Source organism: Lineus longissimus, chromosome 19, assembly GCF_910592395.1.
Source record: "Lineus longissimus chromosome 19, tnLinLong1.2, whole genome shotgun sequence".
NCBI classification, from domain to species: Eukaryota; Metazoa; Nemertea; class Pilidiophora; order Heteronemertea; family Lineidae; genus Lineus; species Lineus longissimus.
In genome coordinates, this window is record NC_088326.1 from 11443373 (window position 1) to 11466518 (window position 23146).

General features: G+C 41.8%; 2 protein-coding genes and 5 non-coding genes across 11 annotated transcripts; 5 read left to right on the forward strand and 2 right to left on the reverse strand.

Moving 5' to 3' along the window:
• Positions 1-513: 513 nt before the first annotated feature.
• Positions 514-2980, reverse strand: LOC135502852 (uncharacterized). Its single transcript, XM_064795971.1, has 4 exons — positions 2881-2980; positions 2449-2490; positions 1912-2095; positions 514-1518 (listed from the first exon to the last, which is right to left on the reverse strand). The coding sequence occupies exons 1-4, from the start codon at positions 2903-2905 to the stop codon at positions 1332-1334; spliced, it is 438 nt and encodes a 145-aa protein (XP_064652041.1). The 5' UTR covers positions 2906-2980; the 3' UTR covers positions 514-1331.
• A 1270-nt stretch (positions 2981-4250) lies between these two features.
• On the reverse strand, positions 4251-22875 carry LOC135502983 (protein FAM167A-like). 5 transcript variants are annotated; one of them, XM_064796220.1, is made up of 2 exons: positions 22720-22875; positions 4251-5920 (listed from the first exon to the last, which is right to left on the reverse strand). In XM_064796220.1, exon 2 carries the CDS (start codon positions 5620-5622, stop codon positions 4942-4944), a length of 681 nt encoding a protein of 226 aa, XP_064652290.1. In that variant the 5' UTR covers positions 5623-5920; positions 22720-22875; the 3' UTR covers positions 4251-4941. The 5 variants fall into 5 exon arrangements, with proteins under 5 accessions (XP_064652290.1, XP_064652293.1, XP_064652288.1 ...); XM_064796223.1 differs by lacking the exon at positions 22720-22875 and adding an exon at positions 20881-20998; XM_064796218.1 differs by lacking the exon at positions 22720-22875 and adding an exon at positions 16947-17021.
• On the forward strand, positions 9454-9525 carry Trnae-uuc (transfer RNA glutamic acid (anticodon UUC)). Its single transcript has one exon. It is a non-coding gene; the product is annotated as a tRNA-Glu (tRNA).
• On the forward strand, positions 9919-9990 carry Trnae-uuc (transfer RNA glutamic acid (anticodon UUC)). The gene has a single exon. It is a non-coding gene; the product is annotated as a tRNA-Glu (tRNA).
• On the forward strand, positions 10066-10137 carry Trnae-uuc (transfer RNA glutamic acid (anticodon UUC)). Its single transcript has one exon. It is a non-coding gene; the product is annotated as a tRNA-Glu (tRNA).
• Trnae-uuc (transfer RNA glutamic acid (anticodon UUC)) lies at positions 10213-10284 on the forward strand. Its single transcript has one exon. It is a non-coding gene; the product is annotated as a tRNA-Glu (tRNA).
• On the forward strand, positions 10508-10579 carry Trnae-uuc (transfer RNA glutamic acid (anticodon UUC)). The gene has a single exon. It is a non-coding gene; the product is annotated as a tRNA-Glu (tRNA).
• Positions 22876-23146: the final 271 nt, after the last annotated feature.

Consider the following 23146-nt stretch of genomic DNA (forward strand, 5'->3'; position numbering starts at 1 on the left):
ATTTATTCTCTCAGCTCTTAAAGGGGGACTATAGGCAGGAGCAGAGGGGCTAATTTGGCCATCTTCAGGTGACTAATATACACTGTAAGGGCCCCAGGTCATGTCAGATTCAGCACTAATATATTCCTCATACAAGCATGAATCATTTCGACGTACTGTGGGATGTGAGAGACCCCTATTGGCGACTTTGTGTAACGTGATCTTGCCTGGCTAGCTTCTGCCTATATTGTCCCTTTAAAGTGAGCAGCCTCATGGCCTAGTGGTTGACACTGCTAACTCCCACACAGTAGGGTCCAGGTTTAGTTAGGGGGAGAAAGGGACTTGTGTTTTTGGATGAACCGGCGTGGCCCTCAAAGGATTAAAACCATGCCGCTGATCTCGGTAAAATCGTTGATCCAAAAATGAATTTCACCTCTTCGAAGTTCTAAATTGGTGTTCCCAAGTTGAGGTTATAATACAACCTGGGCAACATCATCCAAACGTGTGTAAATAATAAAAGATAACCAAGAAAATGTTTTGATAGAAAATTATCTAATTTTCCAAAGTTTTTTTGGAACAACATGTAAGTGTGGCATGTGTAAGAAAGAGGGTTAAAGAAATAATGTAAATAATAAATATGAGAACACATGAAGTGGAATAAATAAAGTATTTATTGCTCAAGTATGTTTTTTTGTGTTTTAATTTGCTGATTGGTATGCATCCTGAGGAAATCGGGGTGTATGTCTGCTTCTCAAGGCCTGCACACTCTGGAGACACTTTCTCCTATTGGTAGAAGAAGTTGGCATCCGAGCCTTGACTGCATTTTTCATTTGCTGAATGTGCGGGGTTCAGATTATAAAGCCCCCCATCATGTTCCTACTGGTGTTTACCAAATTTTTTTTGATCTTCTGCTACCCTGGTGGTTCTGCTACTTACAGCCATGTACAGCTTCCCGGCACACCCAGTCTCTGGTTCTTTGACTTCAGTGGAGTTCCCTTCTCTCTTGGCCACAATACAGGCGGGCGGATTTGCATAACTATTTGCGTCTCCTCAGACTTCTGAAATCCTGCTTGGTCTGAAAGAAAAGATTTTTCCTCGGGAGGCATACTCAAGGTGGCAGTGTTTATAACCATATTCCACTTACGCGTAAGCCACATTCCACTTACGCGTAAGCCACATTCCACTTATGCGTAAGCCACATTCAACTTACGTGTAAGCTACATTCCACTTACGTGTAAGCCACATTCCATATACCAAAACTCCCATTTTGTTTCTCCTTTATTTAGTTTAATGAAGTTTGGACAAATTGGAATGTCACTTGTAGCTGTAGGCCCATACAGTCTATTTACAACCTATTGCAATGTACTTGGATCGACGGCTACCCTTGTGGTCTTGCTACAAACAGCGCGGCGCAGCGTCCCAGCGCAACCCTCCGCTGGTTGCCCCGTCTTGGAGGTGTATGACTCAGTTCTAGTGACTATCATGCAGGTGGCGTCCTTGTCGTAATTGTCCACCCAGACTTCGGAGATATCCGCGGGTCTGAAAAAAGAATGTGTTTCAGATTGGTGTGATAGTAATGTAAGTCACCTGGGCAGCAAAGTCCCTTTTTAAGGCTGCGATGCGGTCATTCACCTTTCTGACCAACTATATATAGAAGTGAACTATCATGATTAATTCTCTGAACTATATTGCACTATGGCGACAAGCATCTGTTTTGTCGTATTGTGTCTGATTATGCATGTAAAGTCCCCATGGCGCCCTTTCATGAGTTTGATACCGGTGGAACCCTTGATATTCAAAAAGTTTAGCCTTTGGGCAATACAGGATAGGGTTGCCAGCAATCTAAGGCAGGGTGGCGCGATGGGAACCCTCTACACCATTCTAGAGCAAGGGAGGGTGGAGGAAGCGCGGTACCTGCGCCGACTGACTTACACAACAAGCGCAAACATCTTCTGTACGACGAATGGCAGCGCCACCTGGTTCATGAGCGTCCACCCCTCTCCGAGGCTCTGGCATTCCTTTGCCGCGTCATTGTACGTCAGCAGGTCGCTGCTGTAGCGAAACTCGACAGTCACCTTCTTGCTGAACTCCAGGTCCCCGTACGTGTACGAGTCAGCTAAAAAAGGGCCAATGTCATTATCGAAGGGGTTTACATGTATTCACTGTTGGTCCAATTATATCTAGCGCCTATTTCTAACGTCAGGCGACCCCAATAACCAGTCATAATGCACGCCGCACGCATGCATACTCGCGCATCTGTATGCAACTGGTGCGTGTATCAATTTCCTCGATTGCCGCATTGTTAATTTAGCGCATGTGTGTATTCAATTTGTCTTGTGACAATGTATGATACTACAACATAGTCGATGTATTGGTTCAAACTTGGCAAATTTATGATCGGTACATCGACAGTCGTTCTGTTGACGAGGTTAAGTTATAAAAAGTGCCCGACAGGGCCTGTATACTTGCTTTTGATGTATGTGCCAAAAACCACCTGACTTAGCAGAAGAACTGTGAACGAAGAAGAAAAATATCTAAAGTTTGCATGCCGAAAAATACTCCATTTGCCGAATCAGAAAACGCCCTACGCCTTAGCGATATCAATGTTTGCATTTTTTAGGCTCGTACAGATCACTCTTGAAATTAACTATAATCTGATACCAAGTACTTACATTGTACATTTCACCTAAAATTTCGCACATACGCTCAAGGCTATAGTTTTTACCCAATGCTTTGGAAACCAAGAATATCGTATTCATAAATTTACCTCCTAAGAGGTCACACTCCCAAAGCAGTGGCGACGTTCAAACGCCACCTTTTCTAGATGTCTGTTACAAAGATTAACTTCTCTAGCCAAATCTTTTACCACTGCCCTAGGAGTGTAAATGGAGGTCTACCTACCCGCGAACACTACGAATCCTTGCATATTTTAGGAATAAGAGTACAAAGTTGTCTCACTCATATTTATATGAGAAACAATTTACCGAGAGGACTCGTCATCATACCAATGCCTTAACTGTGGGAACTAGCACCTGTCCCCGCAACCTGACAAACGCAAGAAGGACCACGATAACAAAAAATATATTTTCTGCTCACTGCGCTAAATTTGCGGACTAAGGTATCAAAGGAACAGCTTGGGCGTGGGATCGACCTGCCCAAAAGGATAATACCCCAGTTTGCCGCCATGTGCCGCCATCTGTAATATCACATTAAATGCTGATATCTTATAATGATTTTAGCCAGTGGAGTGAGGTAGTTTTGGACATGACTATTGTGAATTTCAGGCAGGCCACGGTTACATCGATCTCGTTCTAGTGCATAGTTTGTTAAGTTAAAAATGATTTTCAATATCCAGGCTTATCCTGTTAGAGAAGCCACGGCCCTACTGGAAGCCGTATGAAAAACCAACCATCGCATGCCAAAGTTGTCTCTTTGAGTATTGCGCTGAGTTTATCCTCATAGTGTTACAGAAACAAACATGTTTCATCCTCAGACTTTTTCCTAAAGTACAGTACTATACGACATCGTATCTTTGGTAAATGTGATCCGTTTGATTCGATCAAAAGCCTGACATTTGCGTGTACACAATTGTTTGTTTTACAAAGATATGTCTGTTTTCTGCAGCTGCTTGTTCTCGAAAGATATATTTGCGTAGGATGACCTAGCTATATATACTAGAACCGTCAAAAGATTTATTTGGTGTCCAAGCTGTTGCAACAGTTTTTCGCGCAACCCTCGAAACCCCTCTAGCAACATTGAGCGACTGGAATGTGTTGGAGGAAGAAACCGGAGACCTCGGAATAAACGAACGCTGTCGAAGAAAGTCGCCCTCTCTAACACATTGAGTGCGGAGGGAACGACCGGGAATCGTACCCAGGACCTCAGAGAAAACAGGCGCTGATGTTTCCACTAGGCCACTCCGACAGGCCAGGCTCGATTCGAGACCATTTCTCCTTTTCCATGCTCGTTCCCCTCCTGTTACTCCTTGTGAAATTAAAGGATTGCATTCTCATGTAAAACAAGGGGTTGAATAATGCAAAATAATTCCATTGCAAACAATAGGTGGCGCATCGAAGACATGTCACAGATGGGATGGGTTCAAGGAATTCATTGCCGCGGAGGTATACTATTGATGCCATTGAATATCCTAACCGAAATCCTCCGGAGTTTCCTCTTGTGATTCCAAGTACTGCCTCCATCTTCATACAGTTCCCTAAATGGTAACCATGCCAAAGCAAACAAAAACACAATGGATATTTTACAAAAACAATATAAACTTTATTTTAGAAATCCGCCAAACGCCAAATTTAAAGCAGAAGAAATGTCGATGGGGAGAGCCTTTAGCAGATTGCCGGTATCAACATGCAATCCGAAAACCATAGCGAAAATGCTATCGTACACTCAACAGAGTCACATCTCGCTAGCCAATTGAAAATCATGAAATTATCAATATCGCAATGATATGTCGTCAAACTACTAAGTATGTGGAGCTGCAGCATCGAAACGAACACAGCATCCGAGTCGTAGCGGGAGCAGACACCACTACTGGTCACGTGAAGCTATTAAACGCCACGCCTCTACGCACCACACTCCAGACGCAGTGGGAACGGCCTCTTCCTGTCGCCATAGAGCGAGGACGACCGGATGACGAAATGGACTGCATCGGAGTCTACTGCGCAGCCACCGGTGTGAAGCAATCCCCAAGCCTCGCCATTAATAACGATTGCTTAGTGGTACACTAGCAGTTTCCTAGCGTACTTCTCCTACGAAGCAAATGCTAGCTATCTTTTTATTGTGAGTTTGGCTGTGAAGCTGTCGCCAGCCAAGCCTCTGCTATACATGGAATTTCATTCAACAACGTTCAGGGTCAGAAGCAGCAGGGATGAGCAATATTATAACATGACAGGAGATACCTTGAAACGAGGTTGCATAAAGTCGAGAGCTATGTTTTACATCGTGATATCACATGACGCTAAATCGTCTCCGGGAAATATTCATGCGCGTGATACCCAACTCTTTGAATGGCGCCATCGGGCTGAGAGGACCGATATCGAGTGGCGAATCACAAAGTTCCGCGAGTAAATCGTCCTCATCTAGTTCCTCTCGCGCTTCCTCGAGAACCATTTTGTGTTCGTCACATGACCATTCTAATTTCAGCTCATGAATTTCCTGACGAATGGTGATCAGCCTTCGCGCAATAGCCTGGTCTTCGCCTCGCATTGCAATGAGTTCGTTTTTCAACCAAGCCAGTGCCTGGTCGACGTCCTGGACAGTTTGCTTCGTCCATGGTTTGTCCGTTATCGCATCTGCCGACAACCCATTCGACAGAGTCCGTATCAAATCAGGTTTGTCCATGAACTTTGCCCGCCATTCTATATAACTCGGGCGTTTTGTACTGAGATTAAGGCGTGTTGTCATGGCTTTTAATTTCGTGAGATCAGAATCGGGTAGTTCCGAATTCGGGGGAAAGAAGGTATGGCCGTTCTCACCCGGAGACTGGCCATTTTCCTCCGGATGTTCCACAATATCGGGAACAGTCAGGAAGTGTTTTTTATCAACAATGACTTTCATTTCCTTCGTCATTTTCGGGTTTGTTGTCGTGTCGACTACAACCAAAAGAGGGCAGCTTGGTGTGTCATCCATGACTGAAGCGCCCAGCAGGAGCGGTGTTTTCTACTACGTATTCCGTTTTCTGCAGGAGCGAAAAAAGCATCCAAACGAATTGGAAGATATTCAATCGACACACAACGAGCACTATTTGTCCACGCGGGAGTGTGTAGGAATAACTTCACTTGAAGATTTGCCAAGGCAGACGATGGCAGCCATGTTTGTTGACGACCAATTCAATCCAGTTCAAATCATCCAATCATGTGCCGATGTGGCATCGCGTGCGTGTCATGGGATTCATCGAGTTGCTGTTTCCATGCACCGTGTTTCTTGCCTGCAAAGATCAATTGAATGAAAATATCAGAAACAGTGGACTAAATCTCATCGAAAACAAAGTGTTACGAATATCGGGAACAGGGCCTATAAACTTCGCCTCACTTTCCAATCTGAAAATGACCTGAATCACACTCGGCCCACATATGAAGCACCGATCATCATCTCAGCATCAAACCTCTGCTGTCTGAAGAAGACCTAATTTGCATAATTAATCCACCCCATGACCACATGTTATCTGAGCAATATCATTGGCTCATTCAAATGACAACTATTTCGATATAGATGCAAAGACTACCGGTGCATTGACATGAAAAGCGACAATGTTTCGTTTTTTACTTTTCGACGGTTTTGAGAAGTAAATATTAGATCTTCGCCGGCAACACTCTGCTGGCAACAAGCTGATGATCAATAATACGTGGATGTCATATGGTCCATCAATTGACTTATCTAATTGATGGATTGTCTAATTGATCGGTTTGCATGGCTAATTGAGCATCGATAACGTAATTAGCCAATTCATCAGACTGTTGTTGCATCCGAGGCGCGCAGTGCTGCAGTGATTTTCTCATATTTTAAAAGTGACAATACAGTCGTTCATTACGATTTATTGCTCCTTTATTGCCTCTCAGTTGAAAGATTTGTTGCATAGTATATTTACAAAGCCCCCTCGCACCTAGGCCTACATTCCCATTGTTCTACAGCCTTATCGAAGGGTTATCATGCCAAATCAGGGCAGATCGTGATAACATCTACCCCCACAAACAGCCTTCATGGCGGTCGATATGCACGGGCAAATGAACACAATGATTCAAATTAACTGATCGGCTGACTTTCAATTCCGTTGGCCTTTAGCATCGCATTATTACATCGCCGCAATGTATACGCAGACTGCATCTTGGCATAGTTTCAGCATGTCTATTTTTCATCAACATGGTACACTTTATCAGTCGCCTCGTCAAAGCAAAGAGGCAGCACACACAGTCTACACAAGTTAAAGATAAGTCAGTGAAAAAAAGATAGATTAACAATCTCTTCGATGAGCTATATGTATCTTTAAAGTTGTCAGTACGCCTCCAAAACATTCCAAAATGACATACGCCCACAGTCTCTGTGGGCTCGTGGGCTATAAACACATTGTTGTGGCTAAACGAAGCTACTATTTCTCCAACATTCTGGGTTGCTTTAAGAACAGGTATATAAGTCTAGTAATAGTCGGTTGCATAAGTAAATGTCACTGTCCTTTTGGGCTGCTGGACAGTACTACTGGGCCAATTTCTTCCAAATTTGGCCATTTTCCTCAACTCTAATTTTGGGATCAAAGATGATTTTTCACATTCCATGGTTTCGAAATATTTTTTTAATGTATTCGAGAACGTTGAAACAATGCATTGATTTTGACATCCTCTGAGATGGTTATTTCTGGACGAATTTTGATGAAATATTCCGGGTATTTTTTTCGTGTAAGTATCTTCCATTTTGCCAAGTTTCAGTTTTCACCCAACGGCCCTAAATGACAATGGCATTTACTTATGAAAACGACTATAGTACAAAGTTTAAGAACCACACACACTCGCTTTATTTTTATTTTGAAATATCAATACTATTTCAGTGAAAATGTGTTACATTATTAAGAAGAAACTACAGGTACTTGCTTGATAAACTTCTCATTCTAGACGCTTGCAAATCAGATGGTCGAGATGGGCAACCAATATCAAAGTTTCAGGGCTTCCAACATATGTTTGCACTATGAAAATGATGGGGGAAACTTCGAGCTGCCATGCGAATGGAGAGTTCAATGAAGTTACAGCTCTACCAGTACAGATAGCCTCAAGAATCTCATTCCAGAACATAATTTTCTTTGCTGGTTACGTAACTTCCTCTGGCGCCAACGGAAGTGTAACAGTTGCCAAGGAACCAGGCCAGGTGAGAATGAAATATTAGACGACGATTGGCAGAAATGAAAATCTCGTCTGTGGTATCAATCGACTAATTAAAAGTTGTCCCGTTTAATAACGAACTTTTCAGTTTCACATTTGCACTTTCAGCGACCCCAATAATTTACTCCCACTTAGTCACAACGACTAAGAACATCAGCTGTAACTTTACGCTAATCCTTAATCCGTTAATCAGTCGTTACACACTGGATGATCGAATCTGCCATTGTGGTAGATACATGCCGAACCATTTGTTTTGGGAATATTAAATACAAATTTACAATTGAACTGTTACCGCGTGTATATCCGTATTATCAATGTGCAAAGGCCCGTGTCTGTCACACGTATATTGTTAATAGCTGGCCCTCTGGTAATCAAAACTTGGCCGTTCTGCATTACATATTACGGAGCCGAGCTGACAGACTGTTGGAAATGAGGCAAAAATATCCCGAGAAAGTCAGACTCCCATCCAAAACTCTTAAATTATCACGTCCATGGCCTACATACAATTGACCACAGGCACCACCGTGCTGGCTAGAACCTGAACTCCTTCAAAATGAAGTAAATACTATCGGAGGACGTTCCCTGTGAAACAAAAAACACAATCCCGAACTTAAAAATGGCATTTGCTTTCGTTTAGAAAGATATAATTGCTTTAGGATTTCAAGTTCTTGCCAATACGGTGGTGCCTATGGTCAACCCTAGTGGGAAATTGCCTGAAGTCGAATTGGGTACTTAACGCCAAGAATTTTGACGAAACTCAAACCCGACAAACTGGATGAACATTATCAATAGTGAGTGATATGACAAATCAAGTACATGCAGTTGTCAGCATACTCTCAATGTTATGTAACACACCAAGAGCTGTCACTAAGCATTACAACATGTTGAAACTTTCCGGGGTATTTTAACCTACTAAAACATAAACAAGCAATGAATAGTTCTCCCAGCCGCTGGCCTTGCCCACTGGACAGACACACACTGTTCCGACGGAACACCAAAGTTGATTATCAGAAGCCTACATATTACCAATTCCCTAAAGTCTATTCATGACACCCACTTGGAAAATACTTAAAAACCACTTCAAGAAGTAAACAAGTATGTACGGTCATCATAATACAAAAGTTGAACACGTATAGTGGATTTTATGCAAGGTGTTCTTTTAAAATAACTGTCCAAGGACTGATGTGTATAAAATGAATTGAACACAATGATTGTATAACGTTATTAAACGCTTTAATTTGTTGTCGCTTCTCGTCATAAAGATTGCATTCGACAACCTTCGCGTCATAATTTATGCTCGGAAATGGTCGGGACAACTGCTCGGTTGTGCGGAGGTTGCCAACATGTTGTGGGCGGAATTTTAATTTTTTCATTATAAAAAAACATTAAACAAAAAAACTTTGGTCTTTCAACGTGCCAGGCCGACGTGAGCGACCCTCGGAGTGAGTTACTTTGGAAGAAAGGATCCTTCGAACCCGTATCATCATCATCATCTTTGTGTTGATTAGGTAAACCGACCATATCGGTAATGTTATTATTAATGCGGGTATAGCACTAAAGTCAAATCGAGAAAAAAATGTTCTCATACAAGCAATCCCATATGGTCTAGTGGTTAGGATTTCTGGCTTTCACCCAGAAGGCCCGGGTTCAATTCCCGGTGTGGGAACGCATTGTTTTTCATTTTGGCGTAGCCTGCGAGTTCTTATTTCTTGCGCTCGGGTTCGATTCCCGGTGTAACATCTGTGGTTGTTTCCCATGTGTCAGTGTTTCCAAACAATAGGCAGCTAGAGAGACCATGACTTTTCAATAGGGGGGATACACAGAAAAACTTGTCAATCTATTTTTGAGCGTTCCCAAACAATGAGGGGAAACACTCAAAAACAGAAACACTCAAAAACAGAAACACTCAAAAACATTACACCGGTGTAAGGTTTGGAAACACTGACACATGGGAAACAACCACAGATTTTACACCGGTGAAGGAACGCAATTTTTTGATTTTGGTGTAGCCTGCGTGTTCCAAAGTCAAATCGAGAAAAAAAGATCGTCATGCAGGCAATCCCATATGGTCTAGTGGTTAGGATTTCTGGCTTTCACCCAGAAGGCCCGGGTTCAATTCCCGGTGTGGGAACGCAATTTTTTTCATTGTGGCGTAGCCTGCGTGTTTCAAAGTCAGAGTGAGAAAAAAATATCGTCGTGCAGGCAATCCCATATGGTCTAGTGGTTAGGATTTCTGGCTTTCACCCAGAAGGCCCGGGTTCAATTCCCGGTGTGGGAACGCAATTTTTTTCATTGTGGGGTAGCCTGCGTGTTTCAAAGTCAGAGTGAGAAAAAAATATCGTCGTGCAGGCAATCCCATATGGTCTAGTGGTTAGGATTTCTGGCTTTCACCCAGAAGGCCCGGGTTCAATTCCCGGTGTGGGAACGCATTGTTTTTCATTTTGGCGTAGCCTGCGAGTTCTTATTTCTTGCGCTCGGGTTCGATTCCCGGTGTAGAAACGCATTGTTTTTCATTTTGGCGTAGCCTGCGAGTTCTTATTTCTTGCACTCGGGTTCGATTCCCAGTGAAGGAACGCAATTTTTTTGATTTTGGTGTAGCCTGCGTGTTCCAAAGTCATATCGAGAAAAAAAAGTTCTCATACAAGCAATCCCATATGGTCTAGTGGTTAGGATTTCTGGCTTTCACCCAGAGGGCCCGGGTTCAATTCCCGGTGTGGGAACGTAATCTTCTTTCATTTTGGCGTAGCCTGCGAGTTCTTATTTCTTGCGCTCGGGTTCGATTCCCGGTGTAGGAACGCCATTTTTTGATTTTGGTACAGCCTTCGAGTTCTTATTTAAGTGATCGCCGTGACACAGGTCACCCCAGTCATCTGGTTGTGACGTTATCCTTTTAGGCAAGTAGCGTGTACTGTTACCCATGTCACGCCATTGGTATTACAGTTGCGTAGCGTACTTTAGCTCCGCCGGAAATGCTAGCGCTCTCCTCTCATTGGGAGATAGCTTGGTGGTTTGATTTATCAGCCAGAAGTAAAAAGGAAACGAAAAAATCTCATGCTTCTCGAGAATTATTTAGTCAATTACTGCACTCTACCAATAGGAACGAGACCGTCTATGTGCAACACAGTGCAAGGACCTTAAAGCCCACAGGGTGTTTTGATTGACTGGAAAACATCGCTTTAACAGAAATTCGGAAACCGTGGGCGGCAAGCAATTCGCCCGGCGTCCCATGCGCATTCAGTTTCTCTTGATAATTGGTCTGGATGTTTGTCACGGCCCAGGCGCTACAAATTACATTCGTCCACCTTAATCAATACGTTTTGTATTTGGATCAGAATTTATGGCCCGTGAAATCTATTTCGTGTCCAAGACAAATATTCCTGGTGTGCTATTTCTTCATAATTCACGAAAATCTTTGATCAACGTGCCAGCTTTAAATTATTTTTCAAATTATGCCAAATAGCCATCATTTGTGGGAACGAGTTGCTGGAACAAGCATGAACGAGGCTCAGTAGGCCAAACTGTTGGTTTGTAAGATTATGCCCTAGAACCACACCACTTTGAATAATTCAGTCGGGGGACTGGCGATAACATAACAAGTCGGTTGTTGGTACAGATATTGAGGACTGGGGAAGTGTTCTAGAGGGAGTGGCTGGCCGGTCACCGATTTGCTCGCTTGCGCGCTGCTTTAGTTCTCGTGAAGCCCTGCCAGGCAGTCAATGTGTCCCATTCTCTGAGGCAGTCAAGGAACACTCTTCACAGCGACTAAAGCACGGTAAACGAAAATAGATTAAATCAACAAATTCAAGCAAATCTGGATCACCACGTGGTCATTCAAATTTTTCTGGGCAGTTGCGATTTTTCCGGCATGCACCGCGGTCGGTATAGTAAAGCCCCAGGCAAGCCAGTGATATCATGTCCGAAAAATCATGCACATCGGATTTTTATTGAGTATCAATTAATCAATCATAGGTGAATGCGTATTTTTGTATTGATGTAGGCCAATGTGGTGTGATCAACGGTCGAAAGAGTGATGACATTCTCTGGGATTGTACAAACCTGCGACAAAACACATGCACAAAAACGATCCATATGTAAAGAAGAAACTCCCTTGGCGGACACCTCTCTAATGATGACAATAGTTTTGGTCCCAAATTGGTTTTTAGCATTCAATTTGAACTTGTCAGTCCCGATGCTCCCTACGAAGACCTCATTTTGCCAGTTGCCGACACTGGCGAGGTCCAGACTACTGGCCTTGCTAATAAAACTTGGCCGCAAGTGACGAATATCTAGAAATTTGGGAACGAGCGGTGCAGTCCCACCAAGGTAGCACTGAAGGTGCGATCATGAAGATAAGGGAAAGTCCCCCCCCCCCCCCCCCCAACGAAATGTTAGTCCCATATATGCTTTTTTCGGCCTAATTGGTATTAACAAAGAGAAAGATGTCAAAACTTACTGTATCATATAAAATTTGACTCATGTGTCCAGTTATCCAGTTAATCTTCGACAGTTTGAGAAATCATCACAACATATGCCTACATATCATCCGCTAGTTCAGGATCGAGAATTCGGTAAGCGTATTGACTGAACCAGCCAACGAGAGGCAACTGAAATCAGCTTTATAAGCGTGTTCAACACTGGTTTACATGAGCAGCGCCATCTGAAGGGTAAATTGTGAACTATCTTAAAGAACAGCCGAACACCTGTACATGCACAGGGCAGCACACGTGAATCGATCTATTCTCCGCACAGTGAATAGTGCATGCATCTATATGACCTGGTATGTACGTAAAGTGTAGGGTACGAAGTGCTGTGCGGAGTTTGTGATCAATACATTGAACGCCGACCAGCTGTAATGATGAGCTGGCCTCTGCGTAACAAACCGTCGTAACTGATCTACAGTGTGTCCCAACATGATTTACCTTCGACTAATATTGATGATGATGATGAAAAACGCAACACTTGTTTTTATTTCACGCACAGGATAGGAGAAAAAGTCTAAAAGTGATGTATATGCGAAGCCTAGCTATTATTTGTAGAATTACAGTGCCTAGACCTATAAGTCATCTTTAAGCAGGTACCTTCGTTTTTCCATGCCGACTTACCGGCAGTGAACGCCAGTCCTAGTCTCCTCCTATCATTGCAGGCATAATGCATGAATAGGAAGGCTGTATACAACGCACAACACCGGTAGATAGCCATGCGTTTTTCTGAAATTAAGTATCTGAACCGGTCTTATATAGGTGAATAAGGAGTATGGTACATCAATTGTGGATCATGTCGGAACACATTTTTAGTAAAATGTTATCAGAAAAGAAATAATTCTATCGGGAAATGTACAATGATTTGCCAGACAATTCTGGCTTGATGTCTTTTTGATAACCCTTAATCATCAGAATATGATGCGTAACCACCAGAATGATATAAACTTTTGGATGAGATAGCCAATTCCTGGCCTGGTGATGTTCCTCTTGGTATATATATATATGTATAACCAGGCAACACATGTTGCTTTGTAATGGCACGAAAAAACCCATCCGGCGGATCCGCAGTGATCCGTGACCAAAAAGAATGTACATGTCCTCAGCATGACCCCTTGTTGTGGGGCACCTGTCAATATGTCGTCTTCGGGTAAGACACCTTGTACAGAATTAAAACAGCTGCTGTACATGTACAAATGTACGGCAAATCACGAATGTTGAAGCACATCATGGACAAGTCTATAACGCACTATGCGACTACTGTGCCTCGTTCTGACGGTAATGGTTAGGCAACCACAACCGATTGGGTTGGTGCAGAATATGAAAAAAACCAAAATCATTCAGAATCAAATTTTACTGTTTAGTTCGAGGAGTTTCAGAATAGAAATTGATACGTCGCTGTACGGTCAAGCTGCAAAGGTCGATGGACCTGCGCTTTGGGCGAAATCAATGATATTCATGTAGCTCGACGATCCTAGTATAGGGGCCGTGCGGTCGTCCAACGATGATCCTTGCTGGACTCCCCAAGGCCCGGGACATTTTGCAACGGAGCAGCCACTCAACTGTACAGAGAACGAAAAGACCATGCAGTTCGAAGTTCAGCTCGGGACACGCACTCTGCTCCCTTCGGCCATTCGAAGACAGAATTTAACTATGTACCTTTGTAAGAGTATTGGCCTATACCTGGGCTAGCGTTGAAATCAGACACCAATCAGTGGGCAAACCCAGAAAAGCAACCATTGTTCCGTACTCTTTTTACAGATAAGCTAGTTGTATATTCTGATCTTATATCGAGTGCCTGCGGCGTTGTGGCGTCGTTCTTAAAGGGACAACCAGAGCCGCATCAGATCACATTGGTTCATATTGACATGGCTTCCAGTAGGACCTTCGTTTCTCCAAACACGGATATCAAAAAGTTATTTCACGGTGTACTGGGAGGACTGTGCCCGACGGTGTACTCCGGGTTAACTAAAATTCAAAAGCCCAAACCAGAACTGCTCAACGTCAGCGAAATAAAATTGAGGTCAGGTGGTTGTGATCATGGGGATCATTCTCCAACCACCTAAATTCCACGCCAAAGATGCCTTAAGCCCCACTGTCTCGAGGGTACATGTATTTACAGTCTTAAAGGGACGAGAAGGTGCGGGATATATAATGGGACAGAGAACATAAACATTGTATTCTAGTACCGAAGTACCTAATGGAGAGATCGCTAAACTATTCGCAGACACCGGTAGCACTGATGTTGAAAGGTTATACATGTAATACACTGCTGATACTGACATGAACACCTCTAAAACACGATGAACTCGAGCAACTGCATTGATGTAATACAATGTGCATTACCTCGGTGTTATGGTTGCGGTGAGGTAAACCAATTCCACGTCGGCCGTGATAACTTGCACAGTTCAGGTTTTAGCATTCCAGACTTGACACTTAGTTGGCTACTTTTAACATTTCTTATCAAGATGTGTCAGCATGTTTTACCAGCAAGAAGAAGATAATATTCGATCAGAAACCAGGAAGGTGTTGATGCTTCGAGAGACCCCCGTGCTTGTTGAACAACGCAACAAGTGTTCACCTGCTTCCCGATGACGTCATCAGAGACTTTCTGTCCGGCCTATAGTCCCCTTTTAAGTTTATCAATTGCCAATTATTTTTTTTTAAATTGAAGACACGAATTCTGCGGCATCGTTGTTAAGAGACCCCCCCCCCGAAGTTGTTTATTTCCCTGTAATAAAGATAATTAGTGCTAATAAGAAAGCAGCAATATTTTCTGAAGGCGAACGCGGCGCCGCCTAACTGTCAATGTTGTCAAGTTCGTGTCTTTGAAAGACACGGATGGAGGCCTCGTCATTTATAATTCTAAAGCATAAGCTTATCAACGGTTGACACTTGTTTGAGAGCAATGACATGTACATGTATATGAAAATTAGCAGAATACCAAAGAAATAGTCCTAATTATTACATTATTTATCAGACAGGCCGAAGATTTAGTGACTCAATTCCAGCCTAGACCGTAAAGGCCAAAGCCGTTCGTTAACAATCTGAAAATCGTAATCGAATTTGAAAATTTCCAATTGTGTAAAATAGGACGTACCGAGTATAAATTCAATAAATTGTGTAGACAAATTCGATAAATACCAAGTTTCAGCAAATTTGCATGCATGATATCAACACTACGGTATTGTGTATAACTGCATTTCTATTATCCTGAGCCACCAATTAATACTAACTGTGTATACCTTTAAGTCTTTATTCACTTACGCTATACAAGGTTATCAAGGGGTAATCCATTTATATCTGTTCTGTCAAAACAGCGAAGGGTTATTTAGATGTTTTATGAAAACATGTTAGGTAAAATGACGGCAAAAAGTGGAGTGTTGACGGCACTAACTGTCAAACCGCAGACGGAATTATTTTCATGCCATTAGTGTTATTGACGGCGCCTTGTATCGCCGCGTTGTGAACCTGAATGCCCCGAGGCTCCCAAATTCTGACAAAAGTGGTTATCTTCGTTGACTGGAATACGCGTCGGTTAAGAGCCAATAAGTTGTCAATACGTTTTGTTTTTTGTATGAATTTCATAGCATAATGAAGGTAGCATATACTTTTGTTTATAAGTATAACATCAAAAAGTGCTATATTCTAGAAACGCGTCCCTTTTGCACGCCTTTCGAGTTCGATAATGGATTAGGAAAATAGAAATGCAGTCAAACACAATACTCTACAAGGCAGACATTTCGTAACAATGTGCAGTGGTCAGTTAAGCTAACTTTTCCTTTAAACGCGATCGCACAGATCGAAGATTGTAATGCTGCGCACGACGGATGACGTTAACTCTGGATTGCACTGTAATCCAACTCAAAAACCTATGTTTTCCCCACTATATTTCAATTAAGTCACTTACCTGCCGTTGTTTACCGTTCCTGATCAGGATAATGGTCATAACTACTTGTCAATTCATGGGAAACTCAAGCCTAACCAAAATTCCGTCTAAAAAAAAACGTTAATGTGTTCAACGCATGGCTTGCTTTTCCAAATGTTTAAAAATGTTCTTTTAAGTGTGTGTAAATTGGCATGAAAAGCAAGTCTTTTTCGAACTCCATCGTCCACCAGTAAATCTAGACGCATACAAATGGACCTTTGTAATAATATGACAGATACTTCTTGTGTGTTTGAGTGTTAAGCAAAAACCTAGTCAATTTTGCAGTTTGGAAAAAATGATAAACAATTTCAATTTATCTCCCGCTAAGCTATCGCACATCAGGACCAATTTTGTTTTGTATACATTGTATCTCTTTTTGATATACATATATAAACATTTTGTTTCTCATTTTTTGTTGACTTACTCAATTTTTGTTCAACAGGATTAAACAAAAGCTGAAGTAGGTCTTACCTCAATATTATCTCTGTAGATAGGCAATTTTCTTTTAATTCATATGCATAATAGGCTGTAGGGTACCTATAATACCACCTTGTGAGGCATTAGTTAAATTTCTCCAAAATGTGGACTAACAAGGCTCTTCCTCAACACTTAGGACCATTTATTACTTGTAAATATTTTCTGACAGAAAAAATTTAAAACTGTTAGATTTAAACTACTTACCAGCTCTTCTACTAAGGCCTACACATCCACGTCAACCGGCGGCAGAACTTTTAAAAAGTCAAACTTTCTGTTCATAAACTTTATATTCTTTTGGTCGACTCGTAAAGGTTTTGTAGAGACGCTTCAATAGCATCATACTTGACGGTTCATGTGGCAGTCTATGCCTTAAAGGTCAAGTTCATTCGCGTTCACTGTTTACATATGGTCCGCTTGTAGGTATCAGAAAGAAACATGGCAGCTGTTCAGTAAGGCGACACGCCAATGTGATGAAAACTGGCATGTAATAAATTTCTGTGTCGGTGAAAACAAAACCAATTTTGAAATTGATATTCAATGCAGATTCACAAATCTAATTTTAAATTTCAAATTTTGAACAACATTGCCTTTAAAAGAGATATTTAGGCCTTTAGATGTGATTATTAAAAGGAATACTGGTGTTAAATTAAACATTATGGCCTTTTATGAAGCATTATGCGGTATCTTCTTACAAACTTGAGGTATTTTTATCATTGAGTTGTATATTCAAGTCGACTTGAGTCCAATATGTACAAATGTAATTGTGGAATTGATGAAACGGTATTATGATTGCAAGAATAGGCAGGAATTGGGTGGGAATTCCGCTATTGAAATTTATTAGGGCATTGTCTGATCTGTCTCGATGATGAACACCAATAAATGTCTCAATTCTGTAAAGTCAACTAAGCAGGAAAGGACTAAATATTTCAGCATATTAGTATTCAGCTGATGAAACCGATCGATTATCGCGGCCTCATTTTAAAAATTCAACTCAGATTGAAGTATTTCTTCCGCTGATTTGATTTTCAATAAAATATATCTGATAATTTTGTCATATGCTACGGAATTGATCGTATTACATTGAGGTGAAATATAGTGAATGCCTATTCATTGTCGCCAGTACGAATAGTACTTACTTTTGAAAACAAACACGCCATAGGGCCTACACTCTCAAAGTTTATTAGTGAAAGCAACTTATCTAGTAGTTCCAATTGCACCACCTGTGAAAATAGTAGTAAATGAAACGGCCAGGGGCCATTGTGCTCACCGTATAGATATTTGGTGCTTTGGAATTCATCCAGGTTAAGAAACATTGTACATGTATAGTATATAGGTCAAACCAAAGTCGGTATGACATGTGATGTATCGTTGCTTGGAGTAAGTACCATAAGAATATCATCAAAAACAAGTCACTAATAAACGAGATATTGCACTTTTTACCTATTTTAGTTTTGGCCTCCTGGTGGCGAAGTTGAGTACCAGATCAGATCGAAATTCGGTGTCCGCGGTCACATGACGTAGGGAGTCATGTGTACTAAATTTCAAGTTCATAGCTTTAGTGGTTAAGAAACGTGCCATAGTTACAATTAAACGACCAATTTACGCCATTTGACCCCATCTTTGATTAGTTCTTCTCCATGTAACTAAAACAGTGGTAAAAATTACCCATTATAAAAAAAATCTATACATGTAGTTAAGACAACTAATTTCAGTCCGAGCAATAAAAACTACCAGTTTAGTAAATTTTATGAAATTGTTATATTTACGGATTAATATTGAGAGTGGCCTAACAGTGGTGGAAAACGATTGATATTCACCCAAGTATCCGTCCAGAACGAGTTTATATTTCGCTGGCCCACATTCGAAACAGCCGCGTAGCGAAGCATAGGAGATGGCCTCAACATTTGGCCTGAAACTTGGGAATGGCAGGAAACCGGCCGCAAATAGTGATATAAGTTCAGGATAGCAATATTACGATAACTAGCACTAGACCTTCCGAAACAGTCGATTGGGTAATAGCTTATCGGATGGGCACAATGGTCCGCAACAGAAGGCCTTGTTGGCCAGAAACACGAGTAGGCCTGGGAAATTGTTTCGGCCAATATGACGTCAAAGGAAGGGCGTCTTCTTGGATCGTCTTCGTCGGCGTCTTCGATATGTCATGGAAGGTGTCTTCGTGAATCGCCATCATTTACACTTTGGTTGAGGAATGTTGCTTGAAACTTGTCACAGAAATCAAGAGTATACAAATCCTGCCAATTATGCTATCAAATACTTATGTAGAGCCGGGGTGACAGAGTGTAATTCAATTGTGGCATGTCCGATTACTAAAATGGTTATAATCAGTAGCAAGCGTGTTGTCGTAGGCGTGAATCTGTATAATTTTAAAAGAAAATGATATTGCTTTTCTTTAGTTAGGCTGTGAGAGTTTCGAACATGATACTGGTCTAGCATCAGCGGCCGATTTCATAGGAGCGCTTTAAACGTGCTTTTTGAATCTATAAGAATAAAATAGCTATTGACTTCGCAACCCTAACGAAGAGTAACGAACGACAAAGTATGTACATCGTAAATCTATCGACGTTTTTTACTTTTTCTTCTTCTTCTTCGGCGTTTAACCTGCCAAAAACTATAACTTCAGTCCCGTGACGGACGGGAGATGAAGCGGCTTGTCGTTTCAAGGTCATGCCGTGTTCCCCACAGTTTTCCCTCGGCATTGGTGTCGGGGGGCATTGATCTTTTCGTAAATCCTAGTGCAGGGGAGAGTCTTGTAGGACGTGGTCTGGTGTCTACACTGCTGTTTGGTATTCAGCTGTGTCCCTTACTCCCCGACTTTCTTACGATTTTCCCTATTCCTCGAACAACTACGAAAAGAAGGCGATTTATATGTCAGTGTTGCGTAACGGAATTTGCACAGGACTCGACGCAACGACAGACTTTCGTAGTTCGTGGTTCGCAGGGATTTCGGAGCCTGTCTATGTAAAAGTATAAAATCCTAAAAACGCTTCGCGTGAGGTATTTTACCACGAGAAAGCAGTGTGAAAAATCAATATTTTTTATGAATTTTTTTCTACAAAGTTCGTGTGAAATTCATTTTTATTAATCACCCTAATGGGTTAATCAGCTCTACAATGTGGACATGAGCGAACGCCGATTTATCCCATAGAAGGCTTAATCCGTATTTTAGGAAAGACTATCCCCTGATATCTGAGAAGCAAGGACGAAATCCCATTTCTTAATCCGAAAGTTTTGTCCGGGAACAATGATAGCCGCTGGGCAGTCTTAATTTTCCGGGTTTGGTTTCGCCAAGTTCAGCTTATGCCCAGCATGCATGCATATGTACAGTACAACATCTCCAATGACACCCACGGGACTGACAAGTGTTGTCCTTAATAGAGAGGTGTCCTGATTAGAGAGGTCAAATTGAATGAAAACTACCAATTTGCGACCAAAACTAGTGTCCTTGATAGAGAGGTGTCCGCTAAGGGAGGTTCCACTGTACATGCACTTCCGAAAATCTAACTGCTTGACCTCTACTTTTCCGTTTCATGGACATACGACAGGCATTCTGGTGACCGTTCTTTTCCTAACAATTCCTTCCTCTTAGAATATGCAAAATTTCTCCTACACACTCCTCTAACTCTTTTAGCAATTTTCTGCCATTTTCCTAAAAAAATTCCTTTTCCTCTATTGTACATGTATTTCCATTTATTACTTTGGGCAAAGATGAATCACGAATCAAATTCTCAGTGATTTTATGTTCGGGAATGGCCTGAAGTCGCACCTCAAGAGCATTTATATCCCATATGTTGTCGAGAATGACCTCAAACCCAAAATATTTACGCCTCACGAGTGCCGTATGCAAGGCAAGAAAATTCTTGCTACGACATCTTTTTCCATAACCATTCACCTGTTATGAAAATCCCTACCGTTCCATCAAAATTTATATTTTCGAAAAATAATGTTCCATATTCGCCTCCTTTGTTGAGAAGGTGGCCAACATAAAATGAAACAGGCAGTTCCAGTTATACGCTGTGTTGTAATTTGGTCATTGACGGACAATCAAAGGCCAACTTCGGAGATAAATGATTAAAATAATAAGACGAAACATACGCCACACATAGAGGGCTATACTTACAAGAAGTTTCCGTGCACACAAAAGGCCGACCTTGAGAGATTGCGTTGCGATATCCATATTCCTATATGATACTCATTCTGTGAACATCGATCAGGTTGATCCTTATGATCGAGTGATTTCCCATCCGCCCTCAGCAGGCCTTTAAAACGTTTCTAAAATACACTCACGCGATTTGATTCGGTGTTTGCTGGAAGCAATACAATAGCCTGCCATAGTGAGAGGATGTGATTTCCCGTATATTTCCTATCATTATCCTATAGAAAATACCACAATGACATTCCGATATCAGCATGGTATCTATTTCCGTGATAATTACTATTTTTACAAACCCATCTCGGAGTCATTCCGATTTTTTATCACTTTCATTGGCCACAGAGAACAATGCCCATCCGTGATTGGCCAATTAAAACGCAATATCAAGCGTGATTGGCTAATGAAATGACAATGTAAAAACGTGATTGGCTAATGGACCTACAAATTGTTTTCTCAGACATTTTGGTAGCCGAGTAACGAGGTGTCCCCTTTGCCCTGAATGGTACCGGACAAGATAAACTAATTACCCTACACATTCAGAATCGGAAACTTGCCGTCAATATCACCTGCTTTTTCACATTATGCCACTGTTAAAAGTTCTACCACAACGAGCAATGATATTTTGATGTATCTAGTGGCACTAAAAGGCCCCTACACACCAACAACGGGCGTTGAACGCTGCGGAAATCTTTGCAACTTCCGCCCACACACAGAGGTCTCGCCTGACGTGTTCGTGGAATATTCTCAGCCGTGCAGTGACCCAACTGTCAGACCACCAGTCCTCACAAAATCATAAGTTTTGGAGATCAGACCGACAGAAAGCTTTTCAAAACGTGCAAATGTTGGAAATTCAATTTCAATTGTGCTGAATTTTTCACTTGGAAAATATTTTTAAGACGATTGATGTGTTAGTTTCGTTATTTGAAATCAATCATTCTTAATGTTTAGAAGTGAGTTCAGAGTTTAGTGTATGACACGTGAACCGGAATATCTAACAAGTTCTGACAGCAACTTTAGTTTAAGATTGTCAACGTATTAAAGTTGAATTTGCCAATCCATGTTCATGATTAAATTGTCACACCTGTACTTGCCGCGAATAATTCTCATCTTTCACAAACTCAACAATCAAACCTAGCTTTCTTTCAACCGGAAAAGAAGTTTTGTAATTGTTTTGTTAAATAGTTGAAAAGAATAATAGGATTTTTTGCAGCAGTTCAAACGAAAACAATATTTTTATCTCCTGTGTTCGCACTTTCCGTAATCACTCCAAATGAGTACACGTATATGCGAAGGCCACAACCATGCTGCGTTTTAATCAGTAAAGGGGTCAGGGACCTTGAAAGAAAATCGGTGCGGATGTGGCTATCCCCGTCAATCCGCCCAAAATGACGAGTAGAGGATACTGTTCAGTCGAATCGGTGGCCCCATAGCTACCCTCCGGATGCAGAAGATCGGCCATGGCCCATGTTCCTCCCGTGAAGGCCGGTATGACGAATGGGCTGCCTCGGAAGTTAAGCAAAATTGTACACCGCTAAATTTTTCGCGAGCGTTTATTTTCGCGGGTTTCGCGAAGGGAAAACTCAAAAAAGGTTTTTGGTTAAAAATCGCGAAATTCCATTTTTGACGGAATCGCAGAAAACAGAAAGGCGCAAATATTTTGCGGTCTACAGTAGCTTGTTACTGCTAACTTCCAATATCCTATGGGATGTTGTAATCAATTCAACTAATGCAACAATGTAGGAAACTTAATGATATGGTGGGAAATACATGAAAATCATCAAAAATATAACGAAAATATAATCTTACCATTTCCATCAATGCGGGTACAGTAGTCCGGGTGGTCCTGGAAACATTGAATTGAATTCTTATGAACACCCTATGTTATATCCAGATACGTCTGTGAATCGGTTCAATTTTTAGACCTCTGTTCCAGTTTACATTAACAAATTCAAAACATTTAAGTCCCGGTACCAGTTCAGCCTTGAACTGACCAAATATTCGAATCCATCTCGGAGATCGTCTGCTCCTGCTTAAGTTCGTTCTCTTCCCACTAGGGCTCGCGGCGGCAGAAAGCGCCGCCTGGGGATAGGTGGCATAACTACTCGTCAAGACAGGTTTAGAAATCAATCAATACGCTTATGAGGGGGCCTTTGGCTCTGTGCCGCTAAACTTCTGTTGTTGAAGGTCTCTTACGACCGGGGGGACACTCTTCAGTGCCGGGGGGGGGGGGGCA

Coding starts and splice junctions, on each gene's coding strand:
- LOC135502852 (XM_064795971.1), bottom strand. CDS start 2,905: ATGCAAGGATTCGTAGTGTTCGCGG. Junction 2,096..2,448: donor TTTTGGCACATACATCAAAA/GCAAGTATACAG, acceptor GCCCTTTTTTAG/CTGACTCGTACACGTACGGG. Junction 1,519..1,911: donor AAGATGTTTGCGCTTGTTGT/GTAAGTCAGTCG, acceptor TTCTTTTTTCAG/ACCCGCGGATATCTCCGAAG.
- LOC135502983 (XM_064796220.1), bottom strand. CDS start 5,622: ATGGATGACACACCAAGCTGCCCTCTTTTGGTTGTAGTCGACACGACA.